We start from the raw sequence: 15,027 nt of genomic DNA, 5'->3' as shown, positions 1-15,027 counted from the left end.
ATATATAGAGAGAGGGTGTATTGAAAAACAACCGCACCGGATATCCGCTAATAGTACACGACGGCTCTGACGGATGTTTCTTGTTGCTCACGAGCTTCCGACGTCGTGTTCGCCGTCTTATATCGTATCTAATATAATACCACCGTGGAACAGATTATGGATCTGAAGGACGCTATATATATATATATATATATAGGATTAACAATTTACGCTATTAAATTAAATACACAATTTGATGTTGTCGGTGTGACTACGTTTAACGCGGACCTGTATGAGCTCTATTCAAAGCAGTCGATAATGAGACCTATAAAAAAGTTATAGCAAGTGAAAATCGCAATAGAATACTCGGTAAAGATCAAAAGCTTATCCCGACGGTGTTCCCCCAGGAGTACTGTATTGCTGTTATTCGGACCCTAGGTTTCGGAATCACTCTATATATATATATATATATATAACAGACGTACTTGAAAACAAAACAAATATCAAGAGAACTGTTGGTTCCTCTCGCTCTACTATGTATGTTACACAGTCCCTTTATAATCAGGTACCTATCACAATGTATATAACAGCAAAGAGAAATCTATTACTTATATTCAATATTTGTTTCAAAATTAAAGTAAAATATCTAATATACAGAATTAAAGATTAAGACTGTTTGCATTTTCTCATAGGCGATTTTCAGTACATAATTGTTAGAAAGTTTACAATGGTATTTATATCTAGTAAAAAGTGTTGTGTTGATGTTGTAACTGATCAAAACTGTTACCCTATATGCTTCCAAATGTGTTGTTGTAAGCTAATGTAAAATTTTTTCCCCGACTTGAAAGTAGTCGATTTTGGAGAGAGAGAGAGAACGTCATGCACTGACGTGTGGCCTAAGTAGTAAAAATAAACCACCCGAGTAGTTTTAGTCGGCTACTAAGCCCGAGGACGATATTCGCCAATTACACGGAGTGCCTCGGCGAAGACAGTTGTGAATTATTCGCAGTTGGTACTCGGGCCATGCAATCACAGCGATTGCACCGACACTGTATTTACTCCAGCGGTTATATAGGCTTTACCCCTTAAGTACGTCTTAAATGGCCCGTGCTCGCAATGAAGACGGCAAAATGAATTCGCCGTTCCGGAAAAATAAAAGCCAGCCCAACACCTACAAGTTGATAATGTACACGTGGCGGACCTTAACCACAATGCGATACACTATTAGAACAATCCTAAAAATCAGCGCTGGCATTTTGATACACTAATAAAACGGCCTCGAGCGGATGAAATATTACTATTTTCCCTTAGCCGGCTAATAAAAAAACAATGAGTTGACAAATGACGGGATGAACTTAATTGACAATTAAAAGTCTTTGGCAATGATACATGACCGACATGATGGAACAGCGGGACATGTGAGATGTGATTGAGCATTAGAGGGGATTTAAAGTTCCACCAACCATTGTCTGACAGTAGGTATACACGTATACACCGAGCTCTGTCGGGCTCACAGAATTACGGTTCGTTCAAATTTTAACGTTGTCGTGAAAAATATTTTTTAAAAATGTTTAATCTAGTTTGAATTTTGAAAATCACAAGTGTACTCTATACAGTTGTTGGACTTTGAATATTGTAGTTGTCCGTCATTTCTGCAGTGAGTGTACAGTGTGTACATATACAATTTGGATACCTTATATACATGAGTGTAAGTATAATGTATAATATTGTAGTGTTTTATTTAACGGCTGGACTGCTATTATGCAAAACAATATATATATATAATGAAAGTCATAACAACCATATCGTGTGTTGCCTACGATGGAATTTTGTGTGTTTTTTTTAATACAAACAAATGAAAAAAAAAAAAATGGTTTCATTTCGCATAGTATGTCGCTGCGGTGTTCTCGGAATATAATGGCGGCAGCCGATTGCCCTAAGAATCCAATATACCGCCGGAAATTAAAATCGATTACTCATCCAGTCAGTAAATTCCGCATGTATACATGTATTATATGTATATTATTATAATGCATTTTCCGAAGCAACAGCAGTGTTATAGCTACACTGAGTGGACCGTATTCGTTTACATGCAAACGTAGGTACATATAGGGTTCTCGATCCGGTCACGGATAACAGCATTTTGTTTCGCCCGGTCGGCTAAATTAAAATAAAAATAAAATATTGATAAAAGCCGTCCCGATTTTTCAAAACGGCTAACATAACGATTTCGCGTCGACACGTTTTGTTGTATGAAAAAAAAAATACATATTATTATGTCTGTGCACAAGCACAATGACTATAATACACCTACGACGAGTAGACTAGAAAACTTACAAGACACAAGCAAAAAAAACTGAGAGAAGGTTTTTCCAAACAAACAAATCTGTACTAGGTACGTTATTTTTTCAAATAGTTTGGCTTCTCAGCAAAGTTGCATCTTCTGCGTTGTAATAGTTGGAAATATAATAAGTGTGGATATCTCTTTGCTATGATAGATGATGACTACAAAATTATGTGCTTCACAAAAAGTTATACCTGAAAGTGGCCTGTACTTTAATCTCAAAGTATCACACATTTGTATTGACCGGACTTGCCGTTGACCTTATTTGCCGGATAATTTCCAAATTGTCTACTATAAGGGTACAACATTTTTTTTTTTTAGTACCAATATTATTTTTTATAACTGACATGAACGTCTGCTTTACCTACAAAATATAATGTAAAACGTATCTACGGTGAAAAAAATAAAAATCGTTTTCCAAAATAAACACAATATGAAATTACAAAACAGAAAACCGGATATTAAGTTTTTAACTAAACTTTCTGACGCGATATGTGTGTTGCTTCTTTCTTCCCCTTGGTCCATTGCCGTCGACCTTATCGTCTAGACCATCTGTCTAGACTCTTAACCGAAAAATATTATCAAAACCCGTATGCAAGTTTATTATACACTTTGGTGCAAAACATAATATATATATATTTATAATATACCTCTATATTAAAACACAGATTACGCTGAAAGATTTCTTTTGGACTGACAAAACAATCGATAGCACCATTTATACTTATAAAAATATTTGTTTAACAAAATCAATCCGGAGAAAATTCCCAAGTAATAAAATAAAGTGTTTCAAGAACTGGGTAATCTTCGTCGAATAGATCTCAGAGTTCTATCTGCACTTTTTTAACGAAAATTTTTTTATGACAATAATTCCTTTTAAAATCATAATCATAACCAAAACAATTGTAGTTATAAACAAATAAATCGGTTAGGTCGTGTAAATCACAACGACAAAAATGGTGTACAACAAACCGCAAAGTAAACCGCGAAATTAGCGATAGCGGATTCTCGACAAAGGCCAAGTATTTAAGTAGGTATAAGTTTTTCGCGTCGTTTCCACCCTACCCCCAATCGCTTTGTCTTGTTCATTCATGGGTAGCGGTCGCTAAGAAGGGGAAGACCGGATGATGCAAACCGGGAACAGTTATTTTTTACGACCGTTAAACTACTTGCGGGACGAGGTGTAAGTACACACTGCGGCGAACTGCAATCTGGAAAATAATAAAGAGCATTCCGTCGTTGGGCGAAAACGCGGAGAAAATAAAACACACACATTTTATTAAGATCATCGTGTTAGATGCAAAGAAATATTATATTAATACTACCATCCCCCGTTTCTCTCTCCCTCTTGCTCATAAAACTTCCATTGTTGACGACAGTAAACCATTTTTTTTTTTTCGGTCATTGTGCAATACTGGATAGGAGGCGTAGCAGCGATCACACAGACAGACTGAGCCCAGGGTCGTGGTGCCCCGTTTTGTATATTGTACAAGTTTGGGGAGAGGATGCGGCGGCGAAAAGAGGAAGCCAATTCCAATTATGTAAATGAACGCGCGTGCAGTTATGTGCGCCCACATAACGACGACACACAAACAGTGTGTATCCATCGTCGTGCGGATTGTGGTTATAGTTTGCGTGGGGTTGTCTCGACCATAAGATATGCACGGCGAAGGGGCCGCCGCCGTGGAGAGGCGCTAAAGGATTGCATTCTCTGCGAAGATGAGATTAATAAGTCCAGCCTTTGCTATTGAAAATAAAATTGATGATTTTTTTTTTTTTTTGGTAGGTTTGGTAGAGACAGAAGTTTCCCGAACGGGCCGGGGGCAAACAATAAAATGTCGCTTTAGCCGGTCACCAACCGCCTATTACCGATCCGTTTATGAATGTGTAATTTGTAAATAGCTCTACTGGAAGTGGGAGGAATCGCCTGCACAAAACCAGACAGCTATGTGGTGTGGAAATGTCTAGTGTGTACTATGTAGGTGTGTGCTTCATAAAATAATTTAAAATCAAACTTAATTTCAACAATTCAATTAATAATTTTAAATTTCAATTATAAATACAATTTAACAATAAATAAGCAAGATAAATAATTAATACACAATTGCCCCTTTGGCACAAAATAATAATAAATAAATATAACTCAGTCTAATTTTTAGCTCTCAAGTCCTAAAATTAAAAGTAATCTTTATAAAACCATTATACTCTCTCAGCTATACTATATGATCCGACCATACTGTGCTGGATTTTTTTTAAATGATTACAGAGTTTGTTTCAGAAGTTAATAGGACCAACACTATAGATATACATGTATAAATTATCAAAAAGGTCTCGATACTATTGATGCGTCAATAAACGTCGATGTCGATACATTTAACGAGTATACGCGATTATATCTGTATGAATGTCACCCGTGTGTCTGGGCCTGTGTAAGTCTTTATAATATTTTTTCTTCTCCGATTGAGTATAGTGCTGTGACTATGGCGAGTGACTTTGGTGGGGTTTAAACCGGAAAATTTGACTATAAAGTCGGGCCGCGGAGCCGTTTTTCGCGAGACAGATTTATTCGGTCGTCTTATGGCGGCCATGGGATAAGTGACGCGCATCAATCATTGTTTCTTTGAAGGCCTTTAGCGCGAAAAGAGGACTATAAGAGACGGTGAAAAAACAGCGGGCGAATTTCAGCAGGACATTTTTCGACTACCGGTAACACTAATTTCCACGGTGTATCGTTAATCACGGGACACCGGATTAATCCCGCGTAAATCTCCGGGCAAAAAGGGCGAACGGTACGAGGGAGATAGCCGTCGTCTCGCCCCTTGGCGACACGGGGTAATTGTGCGACGACAAGGGAAGTTAAAAAAAAAATAAATAAAATAAAGGCAAAGGGTGTGGAGAGTGTGGAGGACATTATTTGTTTGACAAAACATAAACGGCGGCGCACGCGACAAGCTTTCCTCTCCCCTTTGCCTCCCCTTTGGAGCTCTCTGACCGTGTACGCGCTATAATTAATGGTGTCAACTACTCCTTAAAAAAAAAAATAAAAAACAAAAAGAAAATAATAAAACCACCGCCAAAAACAAAAAACGATAGATAAGTTATTGATGCGGTAAATAAACGAGAAGACCATCACCTCAACACGCTCGTTTAACGGATAACAAGTAACAAAACAGTTCTATACTAAACGGGCAGTTTTTTTAATTTGCGCAAATTCTTAATTCACAATTTTAAAACTAAAAAATGTATTATTCTATTAGTAGGTACTTGTATACTAGTTATTTATAGTAAAGATAATCGTCTTACATCTTTATGTGCATCTATCACATATATATTAGAAACCTTTAACAACAAAACTATGATTTGTTGAAATAATAGACGGAACAAAATAATCAACTCAATCCAATTTATAATACGAGACAACGTAGTCTAAACATCGGCTCTTCTGTAGTATTCTGATTTGGGATAAGACGGCAGCGAACTTGTATAGTACTCTTTAGAATCTTTATAATGGGATTTCGAAATTATCTATTGTGATCTCGAAACACAATTTAGACTTTCGACCATATATTTTCCCTATTTATTTTTGTACGCATTACAAAACAATATATATAACGTTGACTTCATCGTTATTAGTTTAATAACCCATCCAAATCCCCAAAACGGTTTTAATTTTACAGTAAGCCCCAAAAGTTGCGCGACACTCAAACTAATTCAATTTTTTTAATTCGATTGAAGGCAAGAGATGGACTTTTCCGACCATTGACAATCGTAGGTACCTTTGGGGTAGGTTTCTGATCTATATAGACTCACTAGCACCTATATTAAGATACATCGGTCCTGTGTCACCGTGTCATTATATTATGGAACCCGTGTACTGCAGATAGCAATAATAATAGCGCGGTTAGCTCGTTGTGTACAAAGGGCGCGAAGACGGTTTCTCTATGTGTATATGTGCCCGGAAACGGCAAAGCTAAATAAGCCCCTGCAAACTGTTTGGACGATGAATGTTTATTGCGTCGACTGATGTTTGCTGCACGGGCAGACACGTCAGACTTTGCCTGTGGGTATATAGGGAACGGCTAGCCAGGGAAAATGTAGAGAATGGTTCAGGTTTTTGATTAAAAAAAAACACCCCTCTCCGCCCGCGACACTTTAAAACAATAGCAATATTATATCAGCTGTATGCAACGACATAAACCGGACTTCCGGCTATCCTCGCAGTGTGTACTATTATTATTGTTACTATACTTTACAGGGGAATACGGCTGTCGTTTGCCGCATCGGCGGTCAGCGCAGAGATCCCCTTCCGTGTAGCATCGTTAGAGAACCGTTCATTTTAAACAAACGTAGAAAGATAATATTATATATTACCTCGTGCCGAGCCTGCGAGGTGCAATAAGTGTTCGTGGGTGTAATAAAACTAAAGGATAGTAATTCTTCGATAAACGTTCAACGACCGGAAGTGATTTCGTACAGTACATTTTGGCGGCGCAGGCCGAGATCATCAATCTCTCGGAAGCACTTTGTGCATGCCAATTCAACAGCTACCACCACCACCACCACAATGTGACGGATAATCTAATGCGGGTTTGACGCGAAGAATGAGAATACAAGTTGGTTTTCGAACGCACCTTAATCATACCGATGAGAGCGCACGATCATCGTGTGGGTAGTCATCGGATCAGCTTTAACGCATGTACACACTGGATAGAATGATAATTGTTCGTATTCCCTACTAAATGTATTAATCATATTCCACTCGACGACTGATATATTTTACGGTTTGTCGAAACGAGTCCTAACCTAGCCGGGGGGTGACGGTCACCACGTCTTGGGCCGTCGGTAAATACGAATTCTTCTCCTTGGAGCCGTGACAAAGTGTAACGGTGTGTAGTGTACGGTATATTATTGTCTTGTCCGTTGTTGTCACTGCCAACACGATTGAAATTCAAAAAGGCGAGCGTCACGGCACTACCCAACGGTGTTGTAATACGGTTAGGGAAAACAGTTGAAAACCCGGTGCCAATATACGCATTTTACACGTGCAAACCTTCTGGACTCGTGTCAACTTATCATTTAGCACCGGAAGACGACGGTATATAGCGGCCATGTCTCATGCGACACCTCTATATTAATATCGGATGTTTACCGGCTCTTTTTTTTGGACGGCGGTAGGTGGGTGGTGGGGAGGTCAAACGCTGCAACATATCAGCTGGCAACGTTTGACTATCGTATATATATATATATATTATATTGTTACATAACTGTATATAGGTATGATCGGTAGTCAAATAATGCATATCAATCGTTCGTATTGTCCCTTTGCCCGGCCAGATAGTCAAACGGTGTGTATAGGGGTGGGGGGTGAGGATGGTTTGTCCCAAGCGTACGATTCATCAAAGGCAAAAACGCAATCCCGCACACGCATATAATGTACACACACACATATCCACCGCCGCCGTCGTGAGTGTATGATGTATCTGTTGCCCTAACCTAACCTTATACAACCCCGCCGGTCCTGTGCCATTAGGCCACCGCAAAACTGCGAACGTACCCTCCGACTACATCCCATATACAGTCACGTCGGTCGCCTCCGTTTCGCTCATATACCGTGTGTGTGTGTGTGTGACTGTGTTTGCGTGCGACCGTGCACCCTAATGAGACCGACCTTTTTCGACTATACGGTAGGTACAACCGCATAATATAAGGAGATGTGATTTTGCACGGCCCCGTGTACTTATGTCGTCTAAAGGAGTAGACGCAGAGACGCGCGTAAATAAAGACCCACGATATTGGTAAATATTCACAAATAGCCCAATCGTCGTTGTTTTGATGGACAGGGAAAACGTTATTGTAACCGTTCGCTTTCATAGTACTACAAAGTATGATCGACATTTACTCGATCGTATGAAAAAGCTTCTTCTCGTTAAAATTCATTTTACGACTGCTTTTTAATGTTATGACGACACATCGCACGGTATTGTGTTTGATAACACATACTATAACGTTATAATGTTTTGCTAGGCGTGCCTGTCTTGTATCAGGTGTGTAAATCTATACAAAAAAAAAAAAATAAAAAATTGTTTCTTAACGATATTAAGAAAATGTACAAACTGTATCGAGTACAAACCCATGATTTATATTATATTATCATAACGATAATAATATAGTAATAAAATTGATTTTGACCTTAAAAAATTCCGGCAGATATTTCGTCGAGTTGTTGTTGTACAATGTAAATATATTTTATACAGAATATGCGTTTTATTAGTTTTCGCATTATTATTTTTATTAGTATGTTTTTGGGAATTCTCCGAGAATGCCGGCCCTCGTTTTAAACATGATGCACGTCTACGCTGTTATTCCAGAAACTTCGGGAGTAGAAGAAGAATAAAAAAAACACCAAAGCTCTTTTTACAGCGTGTGTCGTTTGACCGTAAAAACAATATTTAGCATCGGTTTAAGGGTGCACGGGACGAGCATAGGGACCAAGAATAACATTGCTTGAAAAAATAATATATGAAAATAAAAATTCAAAAATGCTTTGTTTACCTGCTGTATAAACATAGTGGGAGTTCTTTTAAAAAAATACACACACTTACCGATATTTTCTTTTTGTATCTAAATAAAACATAAAAGTATATTATTTTCTCCTGTGGCTTCCTTAACATATATATATATATATATTAATCTTCTGACGTGACTCGACGGAAACGTTGTTTTTTAAAGAGAGAGGGTAAACATGGAAAAAGTGACTTCATTTCAAAGATATTGGTACCGCGTGTGAGCGCGCTAATAACACACTTGTTACTTGTTTTCGTTGCCGTCAAGTATGAACAAACGGCTAATTAGAAAGTACCAGAACCAGGAATTATATATATATATATATATATATCCTACCTACTCAAACACATACCGCACTAGTCATAATGTATGCGCGTTTAAAACTTTAATGGACAAGGGTGAAATTATCATACGGGACGACTGATACACCTAGTACTATACATGTGCTGTACTTAAAAAACAAATTGAAATCACCAAAAAAAAAAAAAAAAATAGCTAACTCTTCCCCGGAGACTGGATTCAGTCTGAAAGAGCTTTTTGATCTATACCGCTGCTGCTGCCCTTTGGTGAATATTACAATTTTTGATTAATGGTATTGGACGAACGAATATTCCTTTGAAATGTAAATTTCGTCAAAAAAGGAACATCCACTACTACCTGTGCAGTATAACCGGGAACGCTTGCCCCCGGGGGAGCGGATTCAAGTTGATATTGTTATACGAGCCGTCGCTATTATAAACTCGTTAACAATGCAACGCATGACGAGATGATAATTCGCGTCCAAATTAGTTGACCACTGTGCGCTGCGTTATGCAAAGGCTATATAGTGTAATTCCAATTATTATTATTGTGCTGACCAGTGTTCAGAACCGGTCTAAATGGACCTACACAAATGTTTCACAGACTAAAAACAGTACAACTCCAAACCGTAGTTTAACAAAAAAAAAAAAAAACCTGTGCGCTCTAGAACCCTGTACCCATATTTATTGTTCATTAAATAATCTCGTTCTTTATACTTCAACGACGGCCTTTATGGCGTTAATTTTCAAATAAAAAAAAAAAATTAAAATAACAAAATAAATTACAATATATATATATATGAATGAGTACAAGTTTGTATGTTTAAAACTGCTTCGTTCCTAACAACTATGACGAAATGGCGCGAAAAAGCACAATGCCCTAAAACGAGTCATTGTTGCGAGTTCATTAAACACGAAGTATATTCTCTTATACGTATATACAATGTAATAATAATGAATTAATTTCTTAAGTGAACCCATTGTCCGTTAAAGAGCGCGACATAAGCAATTAAAATAGTTATTAAGACGTAATAAATTAACGCGCGTCAAATAGACGAATAGTTATTATATAACGATGAAAACGCCAATCGAAAATGTTGTTATTTTTTTCAAATGTGCTGCCGATGTAATGATATTAGCTGGTTTGATAACATACAAAAAACAAGTGAACGAGTTTGGCGCCAAGCAGGCGGTTAGGTCGATTGCGTTTTGACAATGTTGTATCAAATAAAAAAAAAAAGCTGATGACTTTGAACGCAAGAGGTTCTTTTTGTTTTCTTGTCCAAATCTCAAAACGATCTAAAACAAAAGATTATTTAGCGAATAAAAACACACAAGTTATAATTTGTTATGTTTACTGTCTGTTGTTGAACTATACACACAAACCAAAATTGGCACGAGTAATGTACACATTTTTGTTTGCTTTATAAAAATGGATGTTTGAAAAAAACTGCATTAAATCCGACGACGACTGGTCCGGTTAGGCGAAATATAGTATACAACGCGTTAATCTCCCCGTCGGACGATTGTTGTTGTTATAATATATAATATTATAACATGTATCACGAAGGAGTTATCGCGGTAGTCGAGGAGGGGAAATTACTAAATTATAATACACGGGGGGGGGGGAGGGGGGTTGCATCGGCGTATTGCACTTAAAGCCGATTATAATATCGTTTACGCGTGTGTGTATATATATAGGTATATATATATATACAAGAGAGTAATAATAATCCGTCACTATTTCATACTTCATTAAACGACATTATCTATCGCCCGGCGCGAATCGGATTACTTGACAGATTAATTACGACCGGCGGTGGAGGTGCGTTTAACGAGCCGGGATGTTTAGGGGAGGGTGTAAAACCACAGCCCCAACCTAACCACAGACCGAAGGGGGGGGGGCTGTTGTATTATCAAAATATCTTATTTCCAAAGTCACAGGGCACGGCGATCCGGTTAGGCAATTCGGATACGTCCCAGACGCGGTGGACGGATTTGTGTATCACTGCGGATTACATACACATAGGTAGTACCTACCTATTAATATTGTCTTGTAATAAAAAATTATGAGAACAACATAAACTATAAGTATCGCTTTTGGAAGCTCGCCGGCGGCTGAATACAAATATTTCAATGATTTTAAATGGAGGGAAGGTCATTAATTAATTCAAACGGAAAAAAAGAAGGAAAAACCGGCCGTCAAGAGACAATTATTATCGACGAAAGACAGAAATTTAGCTAAAACATATTATTTACGATCCAATGGTAAAAGATTGTGATTTTTCAATATAGTTGTGATGATTGAATAACTCTACTAAATAAAGCTACTTTACTAATTAATTGATTAGGTACATATAGTTATTTGATCAAATGTAGGTAGTTGTTAATATAAAATATACGTTCGCTTAGTATTTAAATATAAACGCTGTTATGAAAAAAACCATTTGTGCGTTTGAATTAACAAAAAATCGAATAATTCAAAAATCGATTTGAAAACGATTCGAATTAATTTTAATTCGAATATATTATAAAAAAAAAAACTATTTAAATAATATTTTATTGGAATTCATTTCATAGTGAATTTTTCAAAAGAAAATGTATTTAATTTACATTGAAAAAAAAAAAGGTATATCAGAGAGCAAAGCAAATCCGAAACAATTAAACAAAATAAAAGAGTCTCTCCTCTTGGCCACAATACCGAAAGTCACCGGAAAACCCAAAGTTGTATCCGGCTCCCATTTTTTTTTTTTTTTCATATATTATACCATATATACATATACATATTAACCGACCGTTGAATATTCATGAGTACATTCAGTGGTCCGAACAACGTGCATATCATCATCAATGCACGCTAGTTTGCGGTGCCTTTATGTGTATGTCGGGTGTGTGTAGTGTAGACTTGAAATGGTATAAAATATTAATAATTCCAATGGTAAAACCAATGTGTGTGGTCCGCAGTTTGCGCGGGAAAAGGTAAAACAAAAATATAGTTCATAAAGTAAAAACACCTCTTGACAATAACCACGTGCTAGTTGTGCCCAAACCGAGTGAACATCATAAACCCTTTGCCCCTAAAGAGAGTAAGTTCTTTGCTGTATTTCCCTGTTTTTTAAAAGGTGGTCTTAGAACTGCTTTTTTTTTTTAAATGGTTCGGCTACTTACAGTTATGACTGGTCCTCCTAGGTGACCTCTCCGAAGTGATCTGACCAAATAATATATTTAGACTGATATTATAATATACTAAATAAACTATAATAATATATGCGTTATATTAAATTTCAAGAAAAACACACACGTTGTTGTTTATACAATTATAGCTACAAAAAAAATGTATACTTTAAGATTCAGCCCATAAAACAACACTTTAATCGTCTCCACGTTTCAACTTGTACATATATATACATGTAATTGAAACATCAGTGCCTACATAAGAACATTTGAATAAATATAAAACAGTTACTTTAGCTATTATCAAATCAAAAGGATATTTTATTATTTCTCAGGTTGACAGTTTTTCGAAATTTTAGTTAACATAAATAAATTACAGTTATTTAATAAAATTATAATAATTATAGGTTCTTGACCGCGAACTATTAAATCATATTTAATAGATCAAGTTGGAACCCAAAACGGATTTTGTTTTGCCCATTTATTTGTAAACTATGAAAACATGTTAACACTTAAGGTGTTAAATGTGACTATCGATGATATTTTACTCTTTCGCTTATAATTATTAAACTACTGTTAAATAACATAGGTTAATTTATTCAAATGTTTGTAGTAAATAAAGCTGTGATCTATAAACAATCTATTTTTGCTTAACATAATTAAAGATTACATTATATTGAGTTTGTCGACGTTTAATATTAATAACAAAATCATGATTTCTCTATATTAAAATATATATGTTAAAGACGGTGTCCGTTTACGTTGTAATACTTTTTATTTACCTATTTCGTTCGGTAAGCTAAATAAAATGAATCAAGTTGAAACTAAGTATTTTACTAGTTATTTATGTATACATATCTACATACTGACAATAACAAAAACAGTACCATTAAAGTCCATTAACAAAATCCATGACATTATATTTATATTTAATGTTGATACCGCAATTTGCATGTACCAATAAAAAACTGCTGACTTTTTAACCATGAAATTGATCTCCTAAAAAATGTGAAAAAATGAGATAGAACTTTCTCGCCCAGAGCGTTAGAACTAAGATTTTTGTAAGTAAGCTGATCATCCAAAAGTCACAAAAAGACTTATTTTTAATAAAACCACAATTGTTGACTATTGATAAAATTCACTCAGACACCTGTAAATTGAATGCGTTTCGAGTGTGATTTTTTCTATTCTTATTTTGGATTTATTCTTAATTAAATAAAAGTTTGATTACTGATTTCTGCAAAACGATTAACCCTTTTTAGGGAAAAGAGTTTATGATATTTTTTCGGTTCGTCAAAGTATTTGAGTAATGAATTTAAAAAAAAAAAAATCATACAAATTTCGAAATAATTCCCTAATACTAGGGACTATTTTTATAAAAGTTATGGCATACAAATGTGTTTGGGATTTTTCTCGATTTTAAAAGAAAGTAATCTTTTTTTGTTATTTGTTCGATAAAGTAGTTTTTAAGGTGTCAATTTCGATCCATAGACTTGCTACGTACAAAAATCGGTCCAGCGGTTTAAGAAATATCACACAAAACTTAAAAAGAAAAACACATCATTGTAAACAAATATGTACTCAGCTCTGTATTGTACAGCTTAGACTTGAGTAAAAAATCATTTATTTGCCAAGACGTTTAGGAGAACTAACCTGAAGGGCCGACCGCCGCTGCCGTCGCCACTGTGGCCAATTCGCAAAGGAGCGCCATCGCCACTGTGGCGATCACGCACCACATGGCCGTACGTTGCCGTTTCATCGCGGCATGGTGACCGATTACAGTCGGGAAACTTTTTTTTTTCGAGGACGACAAAATTATTATTATTATTATTACGTTAGACGATAAAGACGACGACGACGACGACGTCGACTTGGACACGCGTGACGACCGGTCGACTGTCCGTTAGTGGCGGCATTAGTGCGGCGTGTCAACCGTGTGCTTACGGCGGCACGCGACTGCCGTGCCGGTCCGCGGGCGGCAATGCTTACGGCCTGCCGCGGGCGCGCGTGTCGCCGGCCCACCGCCGGCGACGGCTAAACCAATTACAAGCGGCTGGCGCGGTGCGCAACTGTCGGCTGGGCGTGGCCAAGCGTACCGCCGCGACGGCGTCTCCGAAACACATATTCTGCGGTCCGTAAGACTTAAGCCACGGCGATAGCCGCAAAGACACCGGACCTGTACCCCTCCTACCCGTCCACGCACGGACTGTCGTGCTTGGTCGAGACCGTTTACGTATATGACCGGCGACCGCATAAAATCCTGTAACCGGATACTGTCCGTCAACGTTAAACGATTTTGCCGGGTTTTGTGTAGCTCAGTGTATTGTACCTATCCGTTTATTATGTGTAGGTATATACTTGCACCGGATTTGCCTGGAATAAAAAGAAAACCGCCTAGTCACCCCCGTCAACTGCGGCCGCGCTTTATTAGCTTTACTGTTCGGTGACAAGCCTGACGGGTAAAACCCACACAAAATCCAAAATAAAACAAATTAAAAAATTAGTTGAAATGCAAGTTAAGTAAATCCGAAAATTAGGTGCTTACAAACCAATTTTTGATGCGTTGATCTTACTGTTTAAACAAATGTCTTCAATTTTTTATGGAATTAACCCTAACAAAAAAGATATAACACAATAGATACAATGCACATGGAAACATTTTATTAT

General features: G+C 37.0%; 1 protein-coding gene across 2 annotated transcripts in view; it reads right to left on the bottom strand.

Moving 5' to 3' along the window:
- LOC126840568 (neurotrimin-like) overlaps positions 1-14,300 on the bottom strand; it is a 47,274-nt gene extending 32,974 nt beyond the window's left edge. For both annotated transcript variants that reach the window (XM_050576415.1, XM_050576416.1), the window contains exon 1: positions 14,014-14,300. In XM_050576415.1, coding sequence (XP_050432372.1) covers positions 14,014-14,119 — 106 coding nt within the window. In that variant the 5' untranslated portion in view covers positions 14,120-14,300. The remainder of the gene's footprint in view (positions 1-14,013) is intronic.
- Between the last annotated feature and the right edge of the window lie 727 nt (positions 14,301-15,027).

The sequence above is a fragment of the Adelges cooleyi genome, unplaced genomic scaffold, assembly GCF_023614345.1.
Source record: "Adelges cooleyi isolate 19-005CV unplaced genomic scaffold, UGA_ACOO_1.1 ACOO_flye_CR_arks_rails_tigmint_CR_PRNA_376, whole genome shotgun sequence".
NCBI classification, from domain to species: Eukaryota; Metazoa; Arthropoda; class Insecta; order Hemiptera; family Adelgidae; genus Adelges; species Adelges cooleyi.
The sequence above is the reverse complement of the archived record's forward strand: the minus strand, read 5'-3'. Positions and strand labels throughout refer to the sequence as shown.